Below are 24,994 nucleotides of genomic sequence, written 5' to 3'. Positions count from 1 at the left end.
AGGGCCACTTGGCTTGGACGATTGAGCGGGAAGGCCAGCACCCAGACTGAGCCCAGCCAGAACGATTCCGATAGCCTCTCCCTTCCTAATATTTCCTCTGCACCCCTCGATTCTCGACTAGAGAGGGGAGACTAGTTGTTGGATAATCTGTTTATCCTGTTTACGCTTTACCGCGCCTCTTTATATTCGATCTGAACGGCCTTTCCTCCCTATCTATAACCCCCCACACAACAGCTCCCTACCCTCAGCATGGTGCGTCTGAGGGAGATCCCCCGGACGGCCACGTTTGCCTGGTCCCCCGGGGCCGCGTCGCCATTGATTGCTACCGGAACGCGCGCTGGTGCTGTTGACGCCGATTTCTCAAATGAGACATGCCTTGAGGTTTGGGATTTGGGCCTGAGTAACAATGATGTCGGTGCGGAGCTGCAGCCTGTAGCTAGGATTGATACGGATTCGGGGTACGTTTACACAATACTACCGGTCTATATTCATCTTATTATTATTATGGTGATTACTGACGAACGCTTTCGAATGCAGCTTCAACGACCTCGCCTGGACGGAATCCGACGATAACTCCCGCGGAATAATTGCCGGCGGTCTTGAGAGCGGATCTCTCGATTTATGGGATGCCGATAAACTACTGAGTGGAGCAAGGTTAGTAGTTATAAAGGAATTACGGCGGTAATTGTTGCTGATTTCCCGAAGCGATGCGGTGATCTCGAGGACCTCGAAACATTCAGGGGCCATCAAGGCTCTGCAATTCAATCCCAAACATTCGAACTTACTTGCCACAGGTGGCGCCAAGGGAGAGGTTGGCGATTGAACTCTCAACGGACTTGGACAAATGCTAATGTTCCGGGAAAGCTGTACATCTCCGACCTCAATAATATTGAGAACCCCTACCGACTTGGAAGCACCACTGCCCGCGCCGACGATATCGAATGCTTAGATTGGAACAAGAAGGTGCCGCACATTCTGGTCACTGGTAGCAGCGCGGGTTTTGTCACCGTATGGGATGTCAAGTCTAAGAAAGAGAGTCTAACCCTCAATAATATGGGCCGGAAAGCTGTCAGCGCTGTCGCTTGGGATCCTGAGAAGGTTGGACGCCCTACCCCTCCTCGGTTATGTGATACTAACGAAAGGTAGTCAACCAAGCTCGTTACAGCTACACCACTTGAATCGGATCCCATCATTAACGTCTGGGATCTACGGAATTCTCACGCACCGGAGAGAGTGAGTAACACCGCCATTTATCACCCCTTTATTTCTCTAATGATATCTAGACTCTCCGCGGACACGAAGCTGGTGTGTTGTCACTTTCTTGGTGTGCTCAAGATCCCGCTCTACTTCTTTCTTCCGGAAAGGATAACCGTACGCTCTGTTGGGATCCGCAGAGTGGCGTTGCGTATGGTGAATTCCCTGTCGTCACAAACTGGACGTTCCAGACCCGATGGAACCCCCACAACCCGAACTTCTTTGCTACAGCTTCGTTCGACGGCAGGATATCGATCCAAACTCTTCAGAACACCAGCACGGAAACTGCTAAGACCGTCGCGGACCAGAACCAAGCACTCGACGGAGAGGACTTTTTCGCAAAGGCGTCGACTCAGCCGCAAATCTCCAGTTTCTCGCTCCAAAAGGCCCCGAAGTGGCTCGAGCGGCCGTGTGGTGCTGTCTTCGGCTTTGGTGGGCGTGTGGTTTCTATCGGCTTGGCGGAGAAGGGTGGGCGTGCCTCAAAGATTAAAATTACTCCATTTGAGGTTGATGAGGCAGTCGGAAAGTCTACCGAGACTTTTGAGAACGCTCTTAAGGAAGGCGATCTCAAGAGTATCTGCGAAACTAGGGCCGCTGACGCTGCTACCGAGGAAGAAAAAGCTGACTGGAAGGTCATCGAGGCTCTACTCTCGGAGAACCCCCGGAAGGGTCTAGTCGCATATCTCGGGTTCAACGACCAAGCCGACGAGGTGTCGGAGGGACTGGCTAAACTAGGTCTAAGCAAAGAAGAGGAAATCAACGGAGAGTCGCCACCCAAAGAATCCCGCAGGTCGGGAGCAAAGAAGCACAAGCGTCTACAATCGATGTTTGACGCGAGTCCTGAGGACGACAACTTCCTGTCAGACCTGGCCGCCTCCAAAGGCGCAAAGACCAACAACCCGTTCCAGATCTTCAACGGCTCAGAGTCTGAAGCCGACAAAAGCATCACCAGGGCTCTGCTTCTCGGGGACTTCGAGAAGGCTCTTGAGATCGCTCTCCAGGAGGACCGTCTCTCCGATGCATTTATGATCGCCATCTGCGGAGGCCAAAAGTGCATCGCGAAGGCGCAGGAGCACTACTTCTCAAAGCAAACGAATAGTCCGAACTACGTCCGCTTGCTCGCTTCCGTCGTTGGCAAGAACCTTTGGGATATTGTATACAATGCTGAATTGTCCAACTGGAAGGAAGTCATGGTGGCACTGTGCACGTTCGCCGAGGACAAGGAGTTCGCCGACCTCTGCGATGCTCTTGGTGACCGTCTAGAAGAGCAGATCCGAAGCACGGGTGACAAGGCCGCCCGCAAGGATGCCTCTTTCTGTTTCCTTGCGGGCTCTAAATTGGAGAAGGTGGTCGCGATTTGGATTGAGGAATTACGCGAGGGCGAGCAGGCGGCTATCGAGACGGCTACGGACGATTCTAGCTTCTCGATCCATGTCCGCGCTCTGCAGTCATTGATCGAGAGGGTGACAATCTTCCGTCAAGTCACCAAGTTCCATGATACGGAGCGTACCAAGGACTCCGACTGGAAACTCAGCGTTCTGTATGACAAGTACATCGAGTATGCTGATGTTGTTGCGACTCATGGTCGCTTGCAAGTTGCACAAAAATACCTCGACCTTGTCCCAGAGAAGCATCCCGAAGCCGAGATTGCAAGGAACCGGATCAAGCTGGCAACGAGGCAGCCAACTACCAAAGCCCAAGCTACCACAGCTGGCACCAGGACAACCGCAAGCAAGCCTCTTCCGCAATCAACCACATATCAACCTCCAACAAGCTTCTCCGCAGGGGTAAGGTCCGCGACTCCAACGTCTTATGCTCCTCCTGCGCCCGGTCCCGCTGCCAACCCCTACGCTCCTCCCACAGCACCTGCAAACCCCTATGCTCCACCCACCGCGGCCACGTCGCAGCCCACAAACCCCTACGCACCAGCGGGTGGCAGTTATGCTCCTCCCACAGGGTATCAACCTCGGCAGCAGTCGTTCGGCGCCCCTCCCCCTCCAATGAGTGGCACTGTTCCTCCTCCTCCTCGCGCTTCCAATCAATCTCCTGCGACTATTACCACTTACACTACCGCCACAAATCTACCCGCATGGAATGACTTGCCTGAGGGTTTTAGCAAGCCTCCCACATCACGTAGAGGAACCCCTGCATCCACTGCACCCATCGCCTCGCCCTTCCCGAACCAGTCTCCTCCTGCTACTCACGGCCCTCCCCCTCCAGGCCCTGGCCCCCAGCGGACACCGTCCGTCCCACCTCCACCAAGGGGCGTTCCTCCGCCACCGCGGATGACCTCGCCCCCTTCAGGAGGCCAGGCACCATTGGGCTCGGCTCCTCCACCCCCAGCGAACCCCTACGCCACTTTGCCACAGTCTCCTCCAACTAAAATGGCACCTCCCGCTTCAATACCGCGTGGACCCTCTCCTTACAATGCACCGTCCTCGATTCCCCCACCATCTAACCGGTACGCTCCAAGCCCGGCGGCCCAGGCAGCTAGCCCCCAGCTGCAGACCCGGGCTCCCGTTCCTCCACCTCCACAGGCAGCGGCTTCTCCCTATGCTCCGCCGCCTCCCGCGCAACCCGTGGCAGCCAATCCATATGCCCCCAGCACGCCACCTCCCGTACAACCGCAAGTACAACAAGCTCCACCTCAAGGCCCAGGCTCTCGACCAAGCACTGCCTCTTCCGTGAAAAAGGCCGCTCCTGCGCCACCCAGATATCGTAAGTAGCTATCTGTCTTTTACTTTAGCTCTTCTAATTATGAACAGCGCCCGGAGACCGCTCCCACATCCCCGCCGACGCCCTGCCCATCTTCCAAATTCTCTTGGAGGACATGCAGCGTGTCAAAGCCCGGGCCCCGTCCAGCTTCAAAGCACAGGTCGATGATGCCGAACGGAGATTGAACTTCCTGTTCGATCATTTGAACAATGAAGACCTCCTTAAGCCAAACACAGTCCAGGATATGGTACAGCTCGCCCGCGCTATCGAGGCACGTGACTATGAGACCGCTCGCACGATCCACGTCGATATCATGACGAACAGGAATGACGAGTGCGGTAACTGGATGGTAAGCTCCTTTCCTCCGTCTATGATTTGGTTAGGCTTTTATACTAAATCAACTTTTGTTCTAGGTCGGTGTGAAACGTCTCATTAGCATGAGCAAGGTAACCCCATAGATTGTGTATACCAGTCTCAATTGTACGGAAACTAGTGTTTGATATGAGCTCGGACGGGCATATGTACGGAGGTTCGATGGGTGTCCGAAAAATGCGAGAGGACCGTTAGACCTGGATGCGGCCCCCTTCGTTACGTATACAGCCTCCTTAACCGCTACAAGGATTTGAGTTGGTATTCTCATGTTATTTCCTACTTTCTCTTCGATTGTCAATGTTACATTAACGTTTTGTTTTCTTCTTTGTTCGGTCTTCCCGTCGGTTACGCTTGAGTAGAGATAAAAGTAAGCTGGTAGGTGAGGTTGGACCCAGGTGGGCTAGGAATATATATTGGGGAAGGACCGGTCCATGACATTTTCATACGCAACCATCGATCCCCACAAACATACAGTGTGGACTAGTCGGAACATCAATAAATTACAGAGCGACACCGAGCCGAAAAATCAAGGAGAGTAACGCCGCTCAAGATTAAAAGAAGAAAACAAAAAAGTTTCTCATGGGTGTCTAGAGAGCACTCCCTCACCATCTAGATCGATTTGATGACTATCAGCCACATCACCGAACGACCGAAGACCTTAACCCACCACCACGCCCAGACGGAAAATTCCTCGCACTGAGCAAGGCCCCCTTCACCCCACGAATCTCAGCCCTAAAGCTCGAGATTGCATCCTCCTCGCTCTTCCCGACACCCGTCATGGCTCCGCTACCAGGGTCTAGGCCGGGGGTGCTATACATGCCGTATCCCGTTGTCGCGCTGTAGGGGAACGAGCTCTTGCTGTAGGTGAGGTTGTCGAGGTATCGCTGGAGATCGCTGATCCGGCTCCTCGTTGTGTCGTAGAGGGTGCTGGATTGGGATTGGGTGTCTGCGAGGTCGCGCAGGTGGGAGCCGATTGATTCGAGGCGTTCCTGGTGTGTTGTGACGACCGTTGCTGGGGTTGAGGGTGCGGGTTGTTCTTGGGTGTCGGTTGAGGTGGACGGAGGGGGGTTAGCGAGGTCTTGGGATGTCTGGGTGCCGATGTCGCGGTGGAAGAGCTCTGTCGGATCAGAGGTTATAGACTCAGTATCTTCCTCGTCTGAGATGTCACGGGGGGGGGATATGGTGGATTTATTGGAGACAAGGCTAGGTGGAATTTGGGAGACGTTTTGTTCTAGTTTCTCGTTGAGCTTTTTCAGGTTTGCTTCTGCTGTGTTGGCCAGGTCGTGCCGTGCATCGGTGAGGCTTGCAAGCATTGGCTTTACGATGTATTCGCTTGCTGTGTAAAATGTTGCTCCAAGGCCTGCAGCACCGTAGAGGGTGTAGAGGACGCTGCGGAGGGTGACGAGTGGTGGGGGTTTAGATTGGTGCAGGAGAAACTCGGGGTAGGTGATGATGGGAGGAACATTGGGGGCTGCCGTCGGGGTTGGCTGATTCGAGCTTGAGGGAGATGGATGGGAAGCTTTGTTTGAGGGCTCTGTGCTTGGAGTTGCTGTGGCATTGTTCTCCTCGGCTGAGCCGTTGTTGTCGCCGCTGGTACTGGCCCCAGGGTTCCGTGATACACCGAGAAGGCTGTCGATTTCGGACGCTGAGAGACCTTTAGATTCTAGGAAGGCAATCTTTCGGTCTGTTGGAGCGTCACGGATGGAGTCATCTTGGAGGAATTTCGAAGCCTGCTCGAGCAGTGTTGACTGACCGGTATCCTTCCCGGCGCCCTTGTCATCGGACGTCGGAGATGTAGTGGCGTTCTGCTGTTGCCATAGCGGAATTGAGCGTTTGGAGTCTGAGTCGGGCATGTTGGCGCCGTCGATTTCGAATAGAAAAGGGCGAGCAGCGACGAGACCGAAAGACGAGTGAAAGGAGAAAGCGAAGGGTCGGCGGCAACGATGGATCGGAGAGCTGCTGTTGCTGGGTCCACGTGGGTTTACCTCGGCACTCTGGCTTTAGAATCCTCGGGCAGGGCTGCCTTGCGCTTCTGGCAACAAAATTCCGCGCCGGAAACCGTCGACTTGTCTCCGTGGCGTAGCTGGTTAGCGCATACGGCTGTTAACTTGGCTGATACCGTAAGGTCGTCAGTTCGATCCTGACCGGGGACGATTCTTTTTGATTCTCATACGAAGTGAGAATTTGACCGGGACGATTATTAAGTATTTGTTTGTTGGCCGTGTTGAACTTGAGAACTTTGATGTGATATACCTAGGTCAATATGTGAAAGACCCGAACTTGGTGATAAGTTATGGTGAAACCTCGACCCTATTGGGAGAAAGCTTCGTAGATCATATCATCTTTCATCTCCAAGATCACCAGTGAAGAGGAACTCTTTCAAAGCCACTGGTGTGTCTGGCTTCACCTCGTTTTCGATTCTAGGGCTTGGCTGCGACTCCCCATCTGCGCAAGCCTATGGCATGGGTATTCGCCACTAACCTCAACTCTTGCAAGCCAGTGGATGAATGTGCCGACTCTGGGTCTCCAGTGGTTTAGGTCAAGCAGGTTGTGTGAGGGTCCAGGTATATAGGCAGCCCTATTTCCATGCCTGGCCCTAAAAGAGAAGGAAAGATATCTCGATGTATTGTAGAGTCAATCGATCTGGGCAGCAATGCATGGCCTTTCCACCACAGCCGCAGTGAACCCGTATGGTGGATGGTAAAGACGCGGGACCGGGCGGTATAACGAGTCATTCCCGAAATCCAGGTCAAGTATGAGAGCAGGCGAGACAGAGGTTCCCAAGTGGTTCCTCGTTGAGTTGGGGGTGGAGTAAAAAGAGAAAAAGGGAGTGAGAGTATCTCCAGAATGTCCGCAGGGACTTGGTCCCGAAGTGCTGTGAGACGGCCTGGCAACTTCCATAGTGGGCAGTTGCTCTAATTGAGACATGATTCATCCGGCCTCCAGTGCCAGTCGTACCCAGAGGAACCGCTGTTCTACGGAAGAAATTATTGGGGTTGGCTGTTTTGTATGTGTCAAGTGCTTCGTCTTAACAGAGTCAAATCTGTCCTCTGAAAAATATTGACCGAGTCTCGGTGGCGCAATTGGCTAGCGCGTAAGACTGTTAATCTTGAGGTTGCAAGTTCGATCCTTGCCCGGGACGTCTGTTATTTTTGCTTATTTTTCCTTATTTTGGAAACTGAATCGATCCCGATGATCCTGATGCAAGGTCTTGATGTTTGTAGTTCTCCGCTACTGGGGATAGAGAGACGTCTTGGACCTCCCTTAGGGAGTAGATGCATGTGGTAGCTTCCAAGTTCCTTTTTCTGAACGAAACAAGGGACAAGACTGATGGGGGGGGCGATGTATGTATGTACACCGCCTGGCAGAACGGGGACTTCTGATCGCCATCCAACAGGAACAAAAAGACCTGTAGCCAACCTTTCGAAGAAGGATTCTTTTTGATCTGTACTATTATTCGCTTCTGGTGGCCCGGGATCAGGGTCGCACTGCATCTTGCTCCAGACCCGGACGGGAATTCTGCTCAAACATCAAACGCGACGGTTCATTCGGTCCAACCATCGGACTTGATAGCTCTCTCATCTTTGTGAGTCGTCCTTGCCCCTTCTCTCGTATTGTTCTCTTCTTCTGCGAGACATCATGGATGATTGCCCGTCCCCGAATGGTCGCGGATGATTTCTGCGCCTTTTCTTGACTTTCCTCCCCACCCTCCTTGCCTGATCCCGTCCAACTGTCGAGGTAGTCCCGATTTGTCCGGTCCTCGCCAGAATTCAACCGCACCAAGTTGGGGACTGCAGCAAAGGCTATGCGTTGCTCACCACCTGGGGTTCCAACCGGGTGAGAATGCTCCCATTGGCCCCAACTTCGATGCTGGTGTCTGGCGTCCCAGTGGCGTAAGAACAACGCGACAGATAGGGGCCCCATATCCTGTGGCTTCCCGGATTGCATCTTCCTGCTTTTGTTAGCTGCGGATGGCGGTGTTAGGTCGGCCTTGGAAGTGTGCATGCATCTTCACTGCGCCGATGACCCAAGTCGAGCTGTTCTCTAATAGCGGCGATATAACTGGAACCTCGCCCCAGCCGTCCAACTTTCCTTCATCCGACCTGCGCAGTTGCTCCCCCTCTCCGCAAATTCCCCAGTCTTTGTTTGCGTTCGAAAATTTCCTGCTGTTGGATTGGCCCCTCCCACACCCCTCTATCCCATAGACTCCCTTGACACTTGACTTCCTTTTCTCGCTTTGAGCGACACTGAAATTATGGCCTTACGGCGCTCACTCCGTGCCCGCACGGCGCGGGACGATCCACCGATAATGGATTCTAACACCATCACCAGGTCAACTCGATATTCTCGTTCTGTCGCATCGCTGCCCTCAGTGACAGTTGTTCGGAGGCCGTCAGAGTCTCCTGAGGGTATCAAACGATCAATTCATCTAACGGTCAGGATGCCGTCAAACAAACTCCGCGAAGCGACTAGCGGCAGTTCAAGAGCGACTGCAGCATCGAGGCGCTCGCACAATGTCTTTACTGATAATCCCATTGTTACTGGCCCCCGAACTAGCCGGTCCAAGAAGAGGCTGGTGGAGGTAGACACCAGCGAAGAAGAGGAAGAGGAAGACATGGAAGACCAGGAAGAGGATGAGGTTGATGACGAGGATGCGATTGGCGAGCTTGAAGAAGAAGAAGAGGACGACGAAGATGATGATGTAGACGCAGACGAAGATGCCGATGGCGATGTGGACATGGAAGATGTTCCTCCCCAGCCACCCGTATCAAAGAGGCGTGCGAAGGCTGGTATGGTTTCAGCGTCTAGCGGAAAACCGCCGAAGAGCGTGGAAGTCAAAGAAATGGAGCTTGAGGACGAGGACGAAGAAGATGAAGAGGAGCTCTCTGAACCAGATACCGATGCGGAGGGCGAAGCCGATGACCAAGACGAAGGCGTGACGATTACTCTGAATGACGGAGAAGAGCCGGACGAGGACGAAGACGAAGAGGAGGACCTCGATCTGAGCGATGATGGGACACCAACTGCCGGTGATTTGAGCAAACTCACCAAACGCCAGAGGGGCTCTCTCGGAAATGACTTCTTACAACTCCCGATGGGTTAGATCCTTCTCCCCGGTGTACGCATTCTATGTTTGGCTGGCAAATCTGACCCGGTTTAGAACCCCAAATAAAGAAGCACCTGACGGCGGAAGAGCGAGCAATGCGCCGTGCTGAGATGGCCCGACGCCGAAAGAACCTGAGCGAAAAGCGGAACGAAGAAGAAAAGGCATGTATTTCGAGCAGTTTTATTGATTCTTATCTACAACACTTGTAGAGGTGCTAACACGCTATAGATGGACACAATCAACAGGCTTCTCCGGAAGCAGGCGCCAAAACGACGTGGTCGTATCCCAGCTGCCGAAGCGGCCGAAAATGCTGCTGCGGATCAAGAGTCAGCGGCCCCAGATGTTGAGGCTGTAGATCCCACCATGGTGAGATGGGTCAGTGGCAGTGGTGGTAGCCGACTTGGTGTACCCGAAGAATGGATCGGCACTCCCGCGGGGCATGTCTTCGGAGGGGCGCCAAGGAAACTTGTCGAGGAAGTCTAAATTTCGAACTGGGGGCGTTGGAGGGTGCTCAGAAGCAGTTTCTATGATTCAGGCGTATTGGTCTTGGGATGCGGTGATAGCAGGTTTACTTGTTCATTCGCACTTGGAAAAGGAGTTTGTAGACGGCAACGGAATATCGAGATACTATCTTTAGGGTTTGCGTGCCCAAATGTATTAATACAGGCAGGGTATATGATATTGACGAAGTAACAAGGGGGAATCAGACTGTCTTGTTATTTGCCTGACAGGCAGTTCCAACGCAGCTCCTAGCTTTGGTTGCTACTGGCGGCCATCTCACTGGGCGCCGCTTAACACGGACGAGTATGCCCGTAAATTGGAACCCCCAAATTGCTGGGAAGCTCCATTGTCCGGGTAGAATATCGAAGAGCAATAGGCCTCTTCGAAAGCGCCTTTCCCTGCTCTCCAAGACGGCCCTGAAGGACGACTCTGAAGCTCGATAATCAACCGCCGCGGTGTGCTTGCTTTCGGCGTATCCGCGTATCCTCAACATCCATTGGAGCAGGTGAAAGGATCAGTCACTTCGCGCTACCATCGTTCGAGCTTGGAGGAGCGGGAGACGTCGGAGAGGGCGCACTCTTCTGGCTCTGGGACTGCTGTTGCGTCGCAGATTGACTTTGGCTTATTCCATTCGGTGTCGTTAGCATGACTATCGCGCGCGGATGGGAGCGGGATCGACCGACATACCCAAGCTGTGGAGCGCTACCCTTCTCGCCCTCGTCCTGGAGATCCCTCAGCGCGGGTTGGAAGGTATAGTAACCTGCGCAAAAAAGTCCAACTGTTAACACGGTTCGATGCTTGCGTGTGGGCACAGTGTCCAGAACATCCAGGACCAGGACTCACCCGTCGCAATCCCCATCCCGATAGCCAGGACTGCTGGAATGAAATTTCGACTCATGGTGACGAGATGGAAGAATTATCGAGAGAGGAACCAGCTGTCACGAGAGCAGAAGACGAGAGTTCTAGTGGAGGTCGGGCCTTGGGTGGGCTGCGGCAGCATCGCCAAATCGGCGCCATTTTGACTCCCGTCGCGTCTCCCCCCCACATTATTGTTTCCGACGCGTCGAGCAACCTTCACCACTAACACTGAACAATCTTCGAAGTGTCCACGCATAACGACTACGCTTAACTGCCATTATCAATCCTACGAGCTACCCGTGTTCACCGGCTTCCTCAGTTAACGACTTTTTGGGGTGATGAATGTCTAGGGAAATGGGCGATCGCGTCCGAGGATGCAAATGGAATCATGGCGGGAGCGAGGGTTTGTGCCGGACTCGGATGACGAGGATGGATTCGAGAGCCAAGAGAAGAGGGTGAATCGGGGGGGTTATGAGGATGATGGTATCACGGCTGAAAGTGCTGCAACTGCTGGAAGGGCTGACGTTCAACCCGTTGAGAGCTTGGATGAACTACGTACGACTAGCGATGACGAACTTGGGTTTCTGCAGGAAGTACGGGATGCTGTAGATAACGAGGAAATCGATCTGCCGCTGCCCAGTGGACGGCCTAAAGCCGTTGACGATAGCGAAAATGGGACCGAGCGAGAGCTGGGGAAACCTGTGGGCGAGGATAGGCGCCCTGTACACAATGGAGAGACACCAAGGCCTCGATCACCTGAGGGCTCATCTACTGCAGATGAGAATGACTTGCCGTCGACGCCCAAGCCTAAACAGCAACGCGATATCTGGGACATTCCGAGCTCTTCTCCAGACCTGCTGCAACTCGATCACAGACATCGGCCATGGCAAGCGTCGCCCACGCCCACGCACACCCCCAGATCTAAACTCGAAAGCAACCTCTGGCCGCCAGTTGGGAATGTGGAGAGCTCCCCTCTCTCTTCTCCGTTAACTTCTCTTCACTCTTCCGCCCTCGAAACGAGTAGCCAGCAGGATATGGAGCGACAACCCGATCAACCTCTTGAGGACTTACTACCACCACTTGACATACCCGAAGATATTCTTAAGGAATTAGATCCACCGGCAAGGAGATCGCTACGACAACGCAATCCTATCCAGCTCCACCCATACCTTCTTGAAGATGCGAGATACCAACACCTCATGAAAGCTAGGGGTATCAAACCCGTGCGTGTGACTCACTATGAACCGCAGCCTCGTCCTGCCGAGGAGAGCCAGGGTCAGGACTTTGTCGATGACGCAGGCTCGACCTCTGATTCTCAAATGGTGGAGTTCCGATTCCCTCCGTCATCGCGTGTAGACCCTCGACAACTACTTGATATAACGCCCAGAACTAGCGCTGGGAAGGGTAACAGGCAGAGTCCTCAAAAACTGAATCGTCCCCGGAATAGCGCTGGACCACGTTCACCAAAGAGACGCAGAGTGGCAGGGCCTGAGGATCACCACTTGCGCCAACGACTTGATTCAGCCCGGCCCCAGGTTGTGATTCAAAATCCGCCGGAATCCAGCGTACCTGATGCTCCATCCTTTTTCGATATCCCCAGTCCTCCCCGCTCGGGGAGTGTTTCGTCCCCGAGCACGCAACGGAATACCGGGTTTCGGTTTCCACGTGGGTTCTCGCCACCTATCATTACCTCTAGGACTGAAACCAGAAAAGGCACTAAAGATGTCGATGATATGAATAATGATGCGGATGAATCCGACGATGTGGTTGAACATGACTCTGACGCTCGGTCGATTCGATCAGCCGTGCCTCATAGCGCTTCAAGTTCAGATGCGGAGGAGGACAAAATTGAGGAATTGGAGGAGCGGGAGGAGCACGAGGACGACTTTGATGAGGCAGCTGTTAGAAGGCTGCAAAGGAGGATTAGAGGCGTTCTTCCAGCCTCATGGTTGAGATTGGATCAACAGAAGCAGAAAGAACGCCTAAGTGCAACGCAGCGGAATCGTGATCGAATATCCAGGATGGAAACGGAAGCAGCAAAAGGGGTTGCTAGGAAAATAACTAGAAAGGCGGACTCTTCGGCACCGTCAAGCGCGAGAGGGCACCTGTCGTCTCTGAGACAGCTTGCAGACGACGATAGTCAAGAAAGCGGAAAGGAATCTGACGACTCCGACGACATTGGGTCACGTCAACGTCTCGCCGACCTGTTTGGGTTCGAAGATTCGCTCCTTACTCAAGATCCTGGCAGTGACATACCCGAGGATAATCGGATTGACGACATGTTTCCGTCGGCGTCTCGCAACCGCACTCCTTCCGAAGGTAGGAAAATTGTTAAGAAGCGCAGGAGAACAGATACAGACCAAACTCGCAATGGCGGTCAGCCGAAGAAACCTCGTCTGAAACGACAGGCGAGACTTACGGACCCTGTGTACGGTGGCAGAAAAACGAAGCGGCCTTCTCGGCGTCTTCCCAAGTTGGGTATCTTGGATGCTCCGGATTTTGTCTCACGACCTCGGAATGAACAACCCCAATTTTTGAGAGTCGCGGCGAGAAAAGCACGCTCCCGCCAGGATAGAGGGAGACGCAGCCCGTCTCGCAAGGTTATCAGGCTGAGCTCTAGGGTAGATACAGAGGATGCCAACGCGTCGTTGCGCGATTGGCATGCTGGTCGGCTGCGACAGACAACTTTACCTCGAATACCGAGCCAGGTCCTCCGAAGACGACCTTTGATGAACCTCTCTACAAATGCGGGAAAGGTGTCTTCTGACTCAAACCCGAAAAGAACAGGGGTACGCAACGGTGATACCAGACACACATCTCTAGTAGGAGCTGGTAGAGGTGCGACAGAACATGCTTCGACTTTGGATGCTCCTCTTGATACGGAGCCAAAAGCTCGTGACACTGCCACAACCAAAGTTGTACACCAACGGCGAGGTAATGCATGGGTTATCCAACGAAACCTTGCAATCTCATCCTTGAGCAGGAACAATCCGCGACCTGTGGTGCCAGGGGTCGAGAACCATAATGCCACGGCGAGAACACCCGCGTCGCTGCAAGGTTCACTTGCATTATTGAATCGTGATGGTAATTTGCTTCTCAACCGTTTCCTTGCTAGGAGCGCTGTACCTAGGGGATCTCCACCTCCAGTCGTTTCATTAGACAAGCCTAAGCATTCTCCTCCGAAGCAGATTGCCAGTTCACGACGCCGTGAAGTAAAGAAACGACCACCGAAGCGCCTCGAAGTTGCTGCAATTGACAGCCATGCGCCTCCTATGTTTCTCTCCCCCGAACGAGAATCTTCGGAGCCACTCCATCCAGGACCAGTGCGTCATAGTCGGACGACTGGAGGTTTGGCCAATTTCAGAACAACGTATCCCGTTGATTTTGCTATTACTCCTCTCCAGCCAGGGGTGTTTTTCCATGAGTCTACATTCATTGGGAGCGGAGATTTCTCTCGCTCTCTCGATATTGCTAAGCGCGATCTTGACGGGAGTACTGGCTTTTTCTATATCAGTCTTGGCGATCAAAGTATGCGATGGGGTGCCTGGGATGATAATGTGTCTTCTCAACTTGGCATGGCCTTCGATAAAATTTTGGGAATTGCAGATATCGACAAGACAGGTGGAGGTTCGGATGGCCCCATTCGAGATGGCCTTGACTCTAGATGCGCTATTCTTAGGTCCCTGGTCAAGTACGTTACCGGAGCTTTAACGTTTGTCGACCCTATCGATAGGGTAGTATTTGTTACGAGAGCCAACAGCCTCATTTCGAAGCTGATGGAGGATCTGGCGAATGTGATTTCGGCGACTGGGTGTGACGCGGAGCAGCTGGTACGAATTGCTTCATACGGTACCGTCTTTGCGAATCAGGTTTGCCAGATTGCGAGCCATAATCTCGTCAATCAGTCTGTCCGAGATGAGACGTTCCATCTGTTAAAATCGGTCTCGAAGCGGGTCATTTTTCTTCTATCGGACTCTGTGGGACAGAAAGGGATTCAAGAGTTTCTAGCTGCAGGCAAATTGTGTCAATGGCGAGAGGCGGGAATCAAAGATGATCATCCGATTGTTGAAGCATACGTTATTGTCCAGCACGTCCTCCGTAGCGCTGACAGGTTCCAGGGATGCCTGGAGGAGTTTGTCGCGGAGGCTTACTCGTCAAGAGACCCCGAAAGTACGAGTGAGGAAGATATCACAGCCCTTGAAAGTGCATGGCAAAAGGTGTTTACAACTTTGCCTTTGCAGGAGATTGATGCTGTCGGCATTGTCCACGTCGGCTCTCGTTTCAAGGGGGGTCATGACAATTGGACGCTTGTCAAGCGCTTACTGCGTCCGGTTCTAGACAGTGACGAGGCCAATTCCGAGTCTCAACCGATCTCCTACTACAGTTACTGCCGAGTTCTCTTCCACAGGTGCTTTATTCTCATCAACGGGTGGGGATGGCGTGATTGCAAGCCAATCCTCGACACCCTCTACGACTTCTTCGCGAAAAGGACACTGTACAGCCTGAGACTTGAAGAGAGCTACAAATCTCCTTCCTTTCTCGACGAGCTTGATGGTAACCCGTCTTTCGAAGTGCTCCCTGGCGACTCATGCTTCCATATCCTGCTGAAGATAATCGCGAGTGGACTGCGCTTTTTGTCAAAGATCTATGACAAGAAAAAGATTCGAAACTACACATGGCGTCTACTACCGAATCACGGCCGTGAATACCCAAAGGAGCAGTCTATCCGTCAGGCGGATTTGGATGCGTTGAGGAATCATCACGACCTCATATGTACTTTGTACTCGTCGGTTCCCGAAGACAGTCGCCCTCAGCTGAAGACAATTAAGAACCTGGTTCATCCTGCCAGCTCACACCGTGAAACGTGCAAGATAAGCCTGCGGTCCTGGACGAGACTTGCACGTTTCAAGCTCTCGACAAACGAGGATGCCTCTGGGCTAGTGCCTCTCGCTGAGTGGCATGGTTACTTCGTTACGGAATTCTTGAAGCAGCACAGTCTCGCTCGGAGGGAGATTGAAGCGCAAAATGAGGGTGGAAGGCAATTTTCACAGCAACTGATTGATAGGACAATCTCCCAGAATCAATGGCAGATTGAATCCTTGTTGAAGACGGCTCTTCAGGGTTTGCAGAGCGCGATTAAGTCCGCCCACACGGCAGAGCATGCTCAGAAAATCGTATCTGAGACGCCTATCAACTCGGTCCTGGGACTATTCAACGTCCAAGTCCACCGTCTGAACGCTACCGTGTTGGAAGCCCTTCAGGTGATAGTGATGTACGTTCAAAGGTGTAACTTGATTGCTTCTGGGGCTTCAGCGACCAAAGTGGGGGCCGCTCCAGCCATAGTCGACGAAGACAGTCAAGACTACGGGGATTGGACTGATCTTGAGGCCGCATACGCATACGAATTTGCACCAATTACCCCAGGAGTCGAGCATGTGGAAAAAGTATTCCGTCCTGCAGTATCGCGCCTCCTTTCCAATTGTTTTGGCGAAGATCGTTATCCTGATGATGCGGTTCTCATGAGTGTTGTGGATTGCTGGACAGCTATCGCGCACACCCTTGTGAAGCATGGTTTGCGGCGTTGGGATAGCTATGTAGGTCCCTATGAAAGCGATTCTTGGGTGGCGCTTCGACGGACAATACAGACAAGGAAATACACGCCCCAATTTCTGGCACAGTGCATCGAGAAAGATGGTCAGTTCGTGTCCGAATGCAAGATGCACATCTTTGGAATGTGGCTATCGAGTTTGGTTGAACGGGTGTCGATGCTCAAATTTCAGCACCGTCTAACTGAAGCGCTCTTGAATCGAGATGCGACGGACCCTGTGCTAAAGAATCTCCCATTCTCCAGGGATCCCAAGGAAGGTCGGTATTTGATAACGTTTCTGGAGCTGAGCCAGCGTCGGTTGTCGCTTCTATCGTCTCTTTTGTCTAACATGCGTACTCACGTACAAGAATTGGATGATGCGAATAGGCAAGAGCTTTCAACTACTCGACAGGAATACAGGGAGCTGCTCCAGACAATGATGTCGTCTATGAAGGCGAACTATCAGGAACTAGGCAATGGCGAAGAGAAAATCCGAGGGGCATATGTGGAGTTTGTCCAAAGTGTCGTTGGGTTCCTGCAGCAGCATACCAGGGATATTTGCCCTATTGATCCCTTCTTTACGGATACAGGCTCATTCCCTCTACCGTCCACCGACCCAACCTATATCGTCGCACGTTTGAAGAGCTACGAACCGAAACTGTCGTCCCCGAAAGTTGCCAAAACACTTGTTGTCTTCATTCAGAGTGTCTCCGAACGTGCAGCGCTCGACGGCGAGCAAAAGTATCTTGTGAACCAGCTGTATGACTCGATGAAGGAGACTTGTGAAACTGGGAACTCAGAGCAACCGACCCTAAGAGCGACTCTCTTGCAATGTGTATTTCCTGCCTACTTTGCAACGTCCTTCAACAATCCTGCAGCATGGATTCTCAGTCGGCCAATAATCGAGACGACCACTCGAGTCTTTCAACAGCTGCTCTTCAATATTGATGCTGCAGACTCAAACTGCGTCGAATCAGTTCTGAAGATCTTTATTGCAACCTTTGGATCTTCATACAATGCCTTGCGTCTCATGATAGATGATGTGAACATGCTAAAAGAAGCCGCTATCCTCATCACTGCAGCAGCCTTCCTTGAAATGGTAACATCCGCTCTTCCAATCCTCGACTACATAGACCGCCTCGCCACAGACACTGCGTCAACGAGACCCTTGATAGACCAGGTTCGCGCCCTCCAGCAATTCGCCCTCTTCATAATCTCCCACCTGCAGAACCGACCCCAACAAACACAACCACACCACGACACTCCCCTTCCGCAACCTGCTGTAACCCCTTCTACCAACGACATCCGCCTCTGCGCAACCAGTGAACTCCAGTCCTACCTCAACGAAAGCTGGTCCTGCCACCAGAATAAATACTACTTCACCCGCCGTGGAGGCCACCAGCCTCAAGAGGTCAAGATCGAGCCACCCATCGCAGCAAAACTGGAGCACTTCCCTGAAAGGGAATTGATAGAGGCCGCGATGACGTTCTTGGATTCTCTAGAGGGCTTGGATCTATTTGGTGAGAGCGAGGACGTTGATCGTTGCATCGTGTCTGATTATGTATGGGGTGAGGAGCCGGCTACTGCTTTGGATTGGGCAAATGAGGAGCTGGTGTTCTTTTAATACTACTAGTATGTGGGATCAACTGCCGTACCCACTTATATAATGATGTGACCGAGTACGAATTACCGATTGGTAGTGAGATGAAAATGTATAATATGTCATGATATCCACTGTCTGACCTATGCTACACCCAGCTACATACCCTACCACTGGTATCTAGATAATCAACTTGCCGTACCAATGATGCGAACCCGCCCATACCAGAAGAGTAATGTCCAGATACCCTATTTTGATATGTGCCTAGATAAGATCCCGGTCTTGGTAAATATTGGTATTGGTATGGTAGGCAGAGCTCTGTAAATCAATTTCTCTGCCATGCTTTGCTTTGCTATGTTTCGCTATCCTTTCCTTTGCACCAAGTATGGAGGGGCATGAACTTCTGAACTTCTGAAGTTCCAATGTGAGGACGGACGTGAAAGTGAAAATGCGTATGAGTATGAGTATGAGAACGAGGAATTGACAGACCAAACCAACTCCCTGATGAAACTGGGGATGCAAAAAAAAAAAAAAGAAAGAAAAAGAAAAAAGAAAACGCGAAGCCTTCCGTGCCCAGAAACCACCAGAATGAGGAGGTGCAAAAGAGGACTTGAACAAAATGCGATGACGACGATGATGATGATGATGATGATACTTATTTCTCCGGCTGTTCTACCTTATTATTCTTCTCCTCTCTAGCCTCAGGTCCAACCCCGGCCAGATCCCCGGGATGCGGATGGTGCTGAGTTGACGACCCCCGTCTGTGGAACGGATGTGGGTGGAAGCCCGAGAAATGCAAGACCTTGCGTACCGTGCTCGCGATCCCAGATCTGCGCTTCGACTCTGGCGAGCTCGGCGGATTCCGATCCTGGTCCCGCTCTGCTGGTGATGCTGGAGGGATGGCTGGTGTGTCGGGGTGTTTTGTGGCGGAGGCCTGACTGGGACGCACGAGTGCGTCGTTGGGAAGGATGATGTTTGATGGTTTGGGGGGCCACTGCCCGTCTGCTTTCCAGCCCTGGACCATGGCAGTTGTCATGTCGGCGAGGTTTATGGGTACCGTTGGGGTGAGGCCCTGGATGACGACTTTGGAGTAGATGGAAGGGTACATTGAGGGGTTGATGGAGGCGCGGATGGGGTTTGAGGTTGAGATGAGAGAGGGCACGACAGGGATGAGCGGGTCGTGGAAGGGGTCTGCTGCTGAGGGTGTTAGGGACGGGGTTGTCGTTGTTGGAGTGGATGAGGTGGATGGGCTTGCTGCGGGAATTGCTGTGGAGGTGGAGGGGGGTTGTGGGAGATCTTTTGGATCCATGTCGATGATTTCTTCGGATTTGATACCTTCCTGGGGAGGGTTGTTAACTGGGGGCTGGCCTTCGTGCAGTTGCTGCGACGGCGTGGCACCACCGTCTCCCTTCGCGTTGATGTTGAGAGCGGTCTCTGTTATAGACGCCAGGTTTGATGACTCCCCAGTAGCTGGAACAGCAATGGGATGCGCTGTCGCAGATGCGGGGATACTCCGAGAATCTGTTTCTGGGGAACTGGCGGCGGCGGTGGTATTCTGGAGCTCGCCGTCAACAGTCGAACCCGTCTGTCCCGGCGACCACATGCTAGCCTGTTCTCTTGATCGCGCGCCTGACCACGCATCCCGCCTCTCAGCCCATGTCCGCAGCCCCTCGTTCCAGCTCATCTCCTCCTCCATCTGCCTGCGACGCTTGCGCCGTCGCTCAGTGCGCCGTGTCTCCGCCGAGGAAACTGACATCAAAGCGCCGGAGGAGTCGTCGTGACTCCCGGGACTTGCGACGGGTGAGAACTGAGGCTCGAGCTCCGAGCCGGAGCTGTCATATTCGCGAAGACGCCATTCTAGGACCTCTGCAGGCTCTGGGTTCGGAGGATATGTGGGAGGAGGGGCACCAGGCTTTGCGGAAAATTCGAAGGACCAGTCGTTTCGGACGATGTCGCGGACGTAGCGTTTCGCTTCGCGGATTGCGTCGTCTCGGGGGTCAGACGCCATGGGGAGAAAGGTCGGGGAGTTAGTAGAGGGCGAGCCGTGGGAGGAGGAAGGAGGATGCAGGAGGACGACAAGAAGTGAGGCAACAGGGCGATCAAAGCTGGCAGGAAAATGGGAGGGGCTGATCGCGTGAGGAGGAAAAAGGCGGGATAAAAGGGAGGAACAAAAGCCAGCCTGTTCCTAGCGGTTGCCTTTGGGTGTAATTTCCACCACGGAATGTCAAAGACACCATGAGTTATTATCGTCTTTCATCATGAGTGATGAGGAAGAGAAGAGGAAGAGAGAGTGGTGACGGTGGAACGAACGATGTCATCGGCAGAGTCTGCCTGACGAAACAGGCGTGGAGTGCCACGGTCAGGCCATACATATAACATGCCCTGGTATATGCTAATAATATCACAGACGAGTATGTCCCTGCATGCCTTCTAAAGAGCTACGATGCTGCGAGACGATCGACGATGCTCCTACCTCTGGTGTTGTCAATCCTCCAAGTGAATTCCCCAGACGCAATCCATGACGTTGACTGTTTCTCGACAACGTGGCCAAGGTTTACTGCGAGGAAGATCTCGCCCCATATTATTCTAATCCGTCCTGCTGGATTAATTGATTATGCAGGAACGATCAAGGCGCCATCCTTATCCTGGGGATCGGATCTATCCACATGCACCGAAGAGGATTCCCCGCATTTGAGTCTTCGACCTGACCTCGGGATAGTCTGGACAAACGACGACACCTAATTCTCCCATCAACACAACCTGAAATGGCCTGATCTACTGCGACCAACCAAATTTCATTCTCAAAATGCCAGACCCAGTCCTCTACAAGACATCCCCAGACGGCAAAGTCGCCTACATCACTCTAAACCGACCAGAGTCATTCAACGCAATCACCGCCACGCTCCCCCAACACCTCCGAGCCGCCGTGCGCCGCGCCAACGCAGACAAGAACATCCACTGCATTGTCCTCAAAGGCGCCGGCCCAGGCTTCTGCGGCGGGTACGACCTCAAGCTCAGCGCGGAAAACGCGGAGCGCGGTCACACCGACGGGAGCCAGGACGTCAGCCGCGGCTACGACCCGCTCGAGGACTATGCCCTGATGAAAGAGAGCACGGAGTGTTTCGCCGAGCTGTTCCACAGCCACAAGCCGACGATCGCGCAGGTGCATGGGGCCGCCGTGGCGGGGGGCAGTGATATCGCGCTACTCTGCGACCTGGTTGTTATGGCGGAGGATGCGAAGATCGGATACCCGCCTAGTCGGGTGTGGGGGTGTCCGACGAGTGCGATCTGGGCGTACCGGGTTGGCGTGGAGCGGGCGAAGCGCATGCTCTTTACGGGGGATTTGATTAGTGGGAGGGAGGCCGAGGCAATGGGGTTGATTCTGAAGGCGGTTCCGCGGGGCGAGTTGGAGCGGACGGTTGAGCTGCTTGTGGATCGGATCAAGACGGTGCCTGTGAATCAGCTGTGGATGCAGAAGCGGGTCATTAATGGGACGATTGAGGGGCAGCTTGCTTCGAGCCAGGTGCTGGCAACGATATTCGATGGGATTACGCGCAACTCGCCTGAGGGGATTGCGTTTCAGAGAATCGCGGAGACACGGGGGTTTAAGGAGGCTATCAAGGAACGAGACTTGCCGGGCCGGACTGAAGAGTATAGGAAGCGATGGAAGAGCGTCTTGTAGCTGTACTTCTACGCTCGTACTGGCCGCAAATCGGTGGTGGTAAATATATCATTCATGGTTACCCTGCTAAAATACACTCTATATGCCGAAGGAAACAAAAAACACCCGTTCCAAGCCTCGTTCTCTAGGGTATCAAGCATTCCAGTTCACGTTCGCACCCTTGCGGCGTCCGATCCCGCTTCGTCACTAATTGGGGTCGTGAATCCCCATCCAGCACTCCTCTTGCGCCGACCCTTGCGGTCCCCATACTGCTCGTCGAATTTCCGGATCGCCGAGAGTGACGACATGTCTTCGCTGATGGACGCGCTGATCTCTTCCATTCCACGCGTGAAATGCGCCCGGGTCAACGTGCGTCTGGCGGGATACTGGTATGGGTCCTCGCCCGTATGCTGCTGGGCCAGAGCGTTCTCCTCGCGAACACAGGCCAGCGCCGCTGCGACACAGAGATTCTTCAGGTCGGAGCCGGAGTACAGCGGGGTGCGGCGTGCCAACTCGGCGAGATCAACTGAACCATCTAGTGCTTCCTCTTTCAGATGAATCTTCAGGATGGCGAGACGATCTTGCTCAGTCGGGAGATCTACAAGTAACCGCCGAGGGAGACGACGGAGCACCGCGTCGTCTAGGTCGAACGGCCTGTTCGTTGCTACCATGATAAACGTGGAGAGATCGTTCATCCCATCCCACTCTCTCAAGAATTGGTTGATTAACTCTCGATGAGACGTGCGGGAGCTGGCCCCGGTACGGGAACAGAAGATAGCGTCCGCTTCATCGATAAAGACGACGCACGGATTGAGCTTCTTGGCCAGTGTAAAGATAGCCTTCACATTTTTCTCCCCCTCGCCAACATACATATCGTACACTTCGGATCCGCTGACTTCGAGCACGGTGGCACCACTCTCCCGAGCCACTGCCTTGGCAAGCATAGTCTTGCCGGTACCCGGTGGTCCATAAAGAAGCAATCCGGGGATCTTGTCCGTAGCTAGTACACCATACGTAAAAGCCTCAGGCCGAATCAGAGAAAGAGAAGTGAGCGTCTTCAGAGCGTCGATGGTTTCCGGTGGAACGTGCACATCCGCGAACGTAGTGCGGATGCTTTTGGCGTCGACTACGCCATTCAGCAACTTCTTCTCGTGTGAATTGCAAGTCTTGCGAAGAGACGCCAACAGCCGCTCTCGATTATTCTCCGTTTCGGTCGATTTCGCTTTGGGTGTTCGTTCTTGCAACCACTCATCTCTGATATGATCGGTCTTTCGCATCATCTCGATCCCGCGCTGGATGTGCTCGAATCCGAATGCCTCATGCGCGCGAAGGGTGCCGAGGGCAAGTGTGACCGCCCAATGAACCTGGTTATATGACCAATATCGCTCGTCGAGACCTGACTCTTTCAGAAGTGAAGGCCCTAAGGGCCAAAGCAGATGGCCAAAAATGTCATCTTTCACCGCGGAGGGATGCCCTTCGAGACGTGTGGAAAGCATGCTTTGGATGTGACGGATATTGATATCTCTTGTCCGCTTCTTCCGATCTTCCGCGAAAGTCTGCTCCGTTGCCCCGGGTTTCATAGCTGGTGTAACGACAACTGACTGGGAGAATTGATCATCGAATGCGTTTTGTAATAGTTTTGAGGAATCTGAATCTGGGGGAACCTCATGGGCTGCGGTTCCAATTAGTAGAATCCGGTGCCCTTCCTTTCGTCGGTCATGGATCGCCTTTTGCAGAAGGCTGATGAATTTTGAACCTTCACGCGTGCTTTGGATATCGCCGTAGTCTTGAACCTGAACAATAATATCACGCTGCTTTTCGGGCTGAGAATCTTGACGGTCGTTGGGTGTGCCTTGTTTAGTTGTAAGTGGAACGACTGGATGTTCCGTGGGCTTGGTAGGAGAAGATATCAGCTTATGCAGAAGCTGCAGTCGCCTTTCGTCGACTCTATCAAAAGATGGTTGCGACGTCGCGCCGCCGGCCGAAGCATCTGAAGGGTTTCCGATTGCGGCGACTAACGACTTGAGACCAAAAAGATTAGGAAGGGGAATATCTCCGGACTCGCGGGAACTCTCGATCGTTATGAATTTCGCGCCCCTCACACCACCGGGACGCAGACTCCGTGGAACAATGGCGTCTGCGTCGGCCTCGTCTTCCTCATTTAGTCCCTCGCTAGACTCCTGCCACGAGTCCGATATTGATGGCCGATACACCTCATAGCCGAGGAGCCGGATGGGGGACGTTTTGCCAGTATCTGCTAAATCCTGCTCAGTGCAAAGCTGAGCAATATCTTGAGCATTGAGCGACACCAAATCAGAGCTAAGCTCCTGAGCGAGCCTCCTTACCACTGCATCCAGAAACAGAATGCCATCGGTGCCCGGATAATGGAGAATGAGGTGTGACTTGAGTGTAGAGGGCTCCATGGCGTACTTTGTCGGTGGTAATCGAAGGCCAGCCCTGGCGGAGGCGCACAGCTCCTCCCATAACGCATCCGTCAACGCGTAGCGATTTTCGGAATTCGGGGGTCCAACCGACGGCGGCGGATCATCGCCGGCTCCGCCAGAGGCCAATCCATCAGTCGGTGGCTGCTCTGCCTCCTGTACCACGGCACCGATTTTCAATTGTTGTTGGGTACCCTCTGTGGCTCGGCCCTCCGTCTCATGTAGCACCGTATTCCGCTCGCGAAACCAGTCGGGGACTATGACAGTTGGGGAGGTCGATTCTACGGGCCGCCTCTTATTCCTGAGCGCTCTTCGAAGGGCGGAACCGTACGGACCGAGCTCTTTCTTGACGGGCTGCTCTGTCGGCGTCTCGACGGGGGAAGTAGTTTTAGTTAGGCTGTGGTTGCCATTAAGGGTTGATACATCAGTGGCAGCATTGTTGGGGACAGAGTTTCGAGCATCATTGGGATCAGTCGGGGTTGAGGATCGGCGGGACTGTGAGAGGTGGAAGCGACGCAACGGAGATGGTACATCCGCGGGATATCGGCGGCCGGCGACAAAACGGCAGGGTCGTGTCAGAGAACAGAGGAGCCTGCCCTGCTGCATTGACGAGTACATCCGGGGCAGAGAATGCCACCGGAATCAGGAAGTAGGAGGGCTGCTGATGCTGCAGGGAATCACGGGCCGCATCAGCTGGGTTTGGAGGATCTTGAAGCGAGGAACTTTTTGATGTCAAAGTCATCCAATCTTAGCTCTTTGTCAGCATCCGCAAATCACGTGATATCTCTCGTCACATTCAAGGTCGCTGAAGTCAATGCTCTGGGATGGGGCAAATGTCTCAGCGAGTACTAGGCATCATGGGTATTTGGATGAATCAGCTGATAGTGTTTACTACTAT

General features: G+C 53.3%; 10 protein-coding genes and 2 non-coding genes across 12 annotated transcripts; 6 read left to right on the top strand and 6 right to left on the bottom strand.

Moving 5' to 3' along the window:
- Window positions 1–45: 45 nt before the first annotated feature.
- sec31 (putative protein transport protein (SEC31)) lies at window positions 46–4,703 on the top strand. Its single transcript, XM_071025209.1, has 8 exons — window positions 46–458; window positions 538–654; window positions 706–811; window positions 865–1,098; window positions 1,147–1,233; window positions 1,284–3,972; window positions 4,020–4,318; window positions 4,383–4,703. Exons 1-8 carry the CDS (start codon window positions 250–252, stop codon window positions 4,425–4,427), a joined length of 3,786 nt encoding a protein of 1,261 aa, XP_070891767.1. The 5' UTR covers window positions 46–249; the 3' UTR covers window positions 4,428–4,703.
- Window positions 4,704–6,585, bottom strand: BJX67DRAFT_18283 (peroxisomal membrane protein PEX14). The gene has a single exon (XM_071025210.1). The coding sequence runs from the start codon at window positions 6,192–6,194 to the stop codon at window positions 4,980–4,982; it is 1,215 nt and encodes a 404-aa protein (XP_070891766.1). The 5' UTR covers window positions 6,195–6,585; the 3' UTR covers window positions 4,704–4,979.
- On the top strand, window positions 6,410–6,494 carry BJX67DRAFT_t4. The gene has a single exon. It is a non-coding gene; the product is annotated as a tRNA-Asn (tRNA).
- An 824-nt stretch (window positions 6,586–7,409) lies between the features above and the next one.
- On the top strand, window positions 7,410–7,483 carry BJX67DRAFT_t5. Its single transcript has one exon. It is a non-coding gene; the product is annotated as a tRNA-Asn (tRNA).
- Window positions 7,484–7,590: 107 nt separating this feature from the next.
- Window positions 7,591–8,471, bottom strand: BJX67DRAFT_18249 (uncharacterized protein). Its single transcript, XM_071025201.1, has one exon. It carries the CDS (start codon window positions 8,344–8,346, stop codon window positions 7,819–7,821), a length of 528 nt encoding a protein of 175 aa, XP_070891765.1. The 5' UTR covers window positions 8,347–8,471; the 3' UTR covers window positions 7,591–7,818.
- Window positions 8,472–10,041, top strand: BJX67DRAFT_18262 (PAPA-1-like domain-containing protein). The gene is made up of 3 exons (XM_071025205.1): window positions 8,472–9,440; window positions 9,503–9,609; window positions 9,677–10,041. The coding sequence occupies exons 1-3, from the start codon at window positions 8,597–8,599 to the stop codon at window positions 9,929–9,931; spliced, it is 1,206 nt and encodes a 401-aa protein (XP_070891764.1). The 5' UTR covers window positions 8,472–8,596; the 3' UTR covers window positions 9,932–10,041.
- Window positions 10,042–10,602, bottom strand: BJX67DRAFT_18253 (uncharacterized protein). Its single transcript, XM_071025203.1, has one exon. The coding sequence runs from the start codon at window positions 10,440–10,442 to the stop codon at window positions 10,152–10,154; it is 291 nt and encodes a 96-aa protein (XP_070891763.1). The 5' UTR covers window positions 10,443–10,602; the 3' UTR covers window positions 10,042–10,151.
- On the bottom strand, window positions 10,159–10,920 carry BJX67DRAFT_340346 (uncharacterized protein). The gene is made up of 3 exons (XM_071027784.1): window positions 10,793–10,920; window positions 10,637–10,709; window positions 10,159–10,570 (listed from the first exon to the last, which is right to left on the bottom strand). The coding sequence occupies exons 1-3, from the start codon at window positions 10,845–10,847 to the stop codon at window positions 10,468–10,470; spliced, it is 231 nt and encodes a 76-aa protein (XP_070891762.1). The 5' UTR covers window positions 10,848–10,920; the 3' UTR covers window positions 10,159–10,467.
- Window positions 10,921–11,014: 94 nt separating this feature from the next.
- Window positions 11,015–18,110, top strand: BJX67DRAFT_340344 (uncharacterized protein). The gene has a single exon (XM_071027783.1). It carries the CDS (start codon window positions 11,182–11,184, stop codon window positions 18,016–18,018), a length of 6,837 nt encoding a protein of 2,278 aa, XP_070891761.1. The 5' UTR covers window positions 11,015–11,181; the 3' UTR covers window positions 18,019–18,110.
- Window positions 18,111–18,514: 404 nt separating this feature from the next.
- BJX67DRAFT_340342 (DUF4050 domain-containing protein) lies at window positions 18,515–20,257 on the bottom strand. The gene has a single exon (XM_071027782.1). The coding sequence runs from the start codon at window positions 20,000–20,002 to the stop codon at window positions 18,650–18,652; it is 1,353 nt and encodes a 450-aa protein (XP_070891760.1). The 5' UTR covers window positions 20,003–20,257; the 3' UTR covers window positions 18,515–18,649.
- On the top strand, window positions 20,258–21,759 carry BJX67DRAFT_340340 (ClpP/crotonase-like domain-containing protein). The gene is made up of 2 exons (XM_071027781.1): window positions 20,258–20,352; window positions 20,402–21,759. Exon 2 carries the CDS (start codon window positions 20,801–20,803, stop codon window positions 21,674–21,676), a length of 876 nt encoding a protein of 291 aa, XP_070891759.1. The 5' UTR covers window positions 20,258–20,352; window positions 20,402–20,800; the 3' UTR covers window positions 21,677–21,759.
- Window positions 21,760–24,810, bottom strand: BJX67DRAFT_340338 (ATP-binding protein). The gene has a single exon (XM_071027780.1). It carries the CDS (start codon window positions 24,712–24,714, stop codon window positions 21,823–21,825), a length of 2,892 nt encoding a protein of 963 aa, XP_070891758.1. The 5' UTR covers window positions 24,715–24,810; the 3' UTR covers window positions 21,760–21,822.
- Window positions 24,811–24,994: the final 184 nt, after the last annotated feature.

The sequence above is a fragment of the Aspergillus lucknowensis genome (assembly GCF_044049455.1).
Source record: "Aspergillus lucknowensis strain CBS 449.75 chromosome Unknown BJX67scaffold_1, whole genome shotgun sequence".
NCBI classification, from domain to species: domain Eukaryota; kingdom Fungi; phylum Ascomycota; class Eurotiomycetes; order Eurotiales; family Aspergillaceae; genus Aspergillus; species Aspergillus lucknowensis.
Note: the sequence above shows the minus strand (reverse complement) of the source record. Positions and strands in the feature narration are given on the sequence as shown.

Excerpts from the sequence above, each read along its gene's own strand:
- BJX67DRAFT_18249 (XM_071025201.1), bottom strand. The coding sequence starts at position 8,346 with ATGCACACTTCCAAGGCCGACCTAACACCGCCATCCGCAGCTAACAAA.
- BJX67DRAFT_340342 (XM_071027782.1), bottom strand. The coding sequence starts at position 20,002 with ATGGCGTCTGACCCCCGAGACGACGCAATCCGCGAAGCGAAACGCTAC.
- sec31 (XM_071025209.1), top strand. The coding sequence starts at position 250 with ATGGTGCGTCTGAGGGAGATCCCCCGGACGGCCACGTTTGCCTGGTCC. Across the intron at positions 655-705 it reads AAACTACTGAGTGGAGCAAG|CGATGCGGTGATCTCGAGGA; the intron begins GTTAGTAGTTAT and ends GATTTCCCGAAG. Across the intron at positions 1,099-1,146 it reads TCGCTTGGGATCCTGAGAAG|TCAACCAAGCTCGTTACAGC; the intron begins GTTGGACGCCCT and ends AACGAAAGGTAG.
- BJX67DRAFT_18262 (XM_071025205.1), top strand. The coding sequence starts at position 8,597 with ATGGCCTTACGGCGCTCACTCCGTGCCCGCACGGCGCGGGACGATCCA. Across the intron at positions 9,441-9,502 it reads CTTCTTACAACTCCCGATGG|AACCCCAAATAAAGAAGCAC; the intron begins GTTAGATCCTTC and ends GACCCGGTTTAG. Across the intron at positions 9,610-9,676 it reads AGCGGAACGAAGAAGAAAAG|ATGGACACAATCAACAGGCT; the intron begins GCATGTATTTCG and ends AACACGCTATAG.
- BJX67DRAFT_340340 (XM_071027781.1), top strand. The coding sequence starts at position 20,801 with ATGCCAGACCCAGTCCTCTACAAGACATCCCCAGACGGCAAAGTCGCC.
- BJX67DRAFT_18253 (XM_071025203.1), bottom strand. The coding sequence starts at position 10,442 with ATGTTGAGGATACGCGGATACGCCGAAAGCAAGCACACCGCGGCGGTT.
- BJX67DRAFT_340338 (XM_071027780.1), bottom strand. The coding sequence starts at position 24,714 with ATGTACTCGTCAATGCAGCAGGGCAGGCTCCTCTGTTCTCTGACACGA.
- BJX67DRAFT_340346 (XM_071027784.1), bottom strand. The coding sequence starts at position 10,847 with ATGAGTCGAAATTTCATTCCAGCAGTCCTGGCTATCGGGATGGGGATT. Across the intron at positions 10,710-10,792 it reads CGGGATGGGGATTGCGACGG|GTTACTATACCTTCCAACCC; the intron begins GTGAGTCCTGGT and ends TTTTTTGCGCAG. Across the intron at positions 10,571-10,636 it reads GGTAGCGCTCCACAGCTTGG|CCAAAGTCAATCTGCGACGC; the intron begins GTATGTCGGTCG and ends GAATGGAATAAG.
- BJX67DRAFT_340344 (XM_071027783.1), top strand. The coding sequence starts at position 11,182 with ATGCAAATGGAATCATGGCGGGAGCGAGGGTTTGTGCCGGACTCGGAT.
- BJX67DRAFT_18283 (XM_071025210.1), bottom strand. The coding sequence starts at position 6,194 with ATGCCCGACTCAGACTCCAAACGCTCAATTCCGCTATGGCAACAGCAG.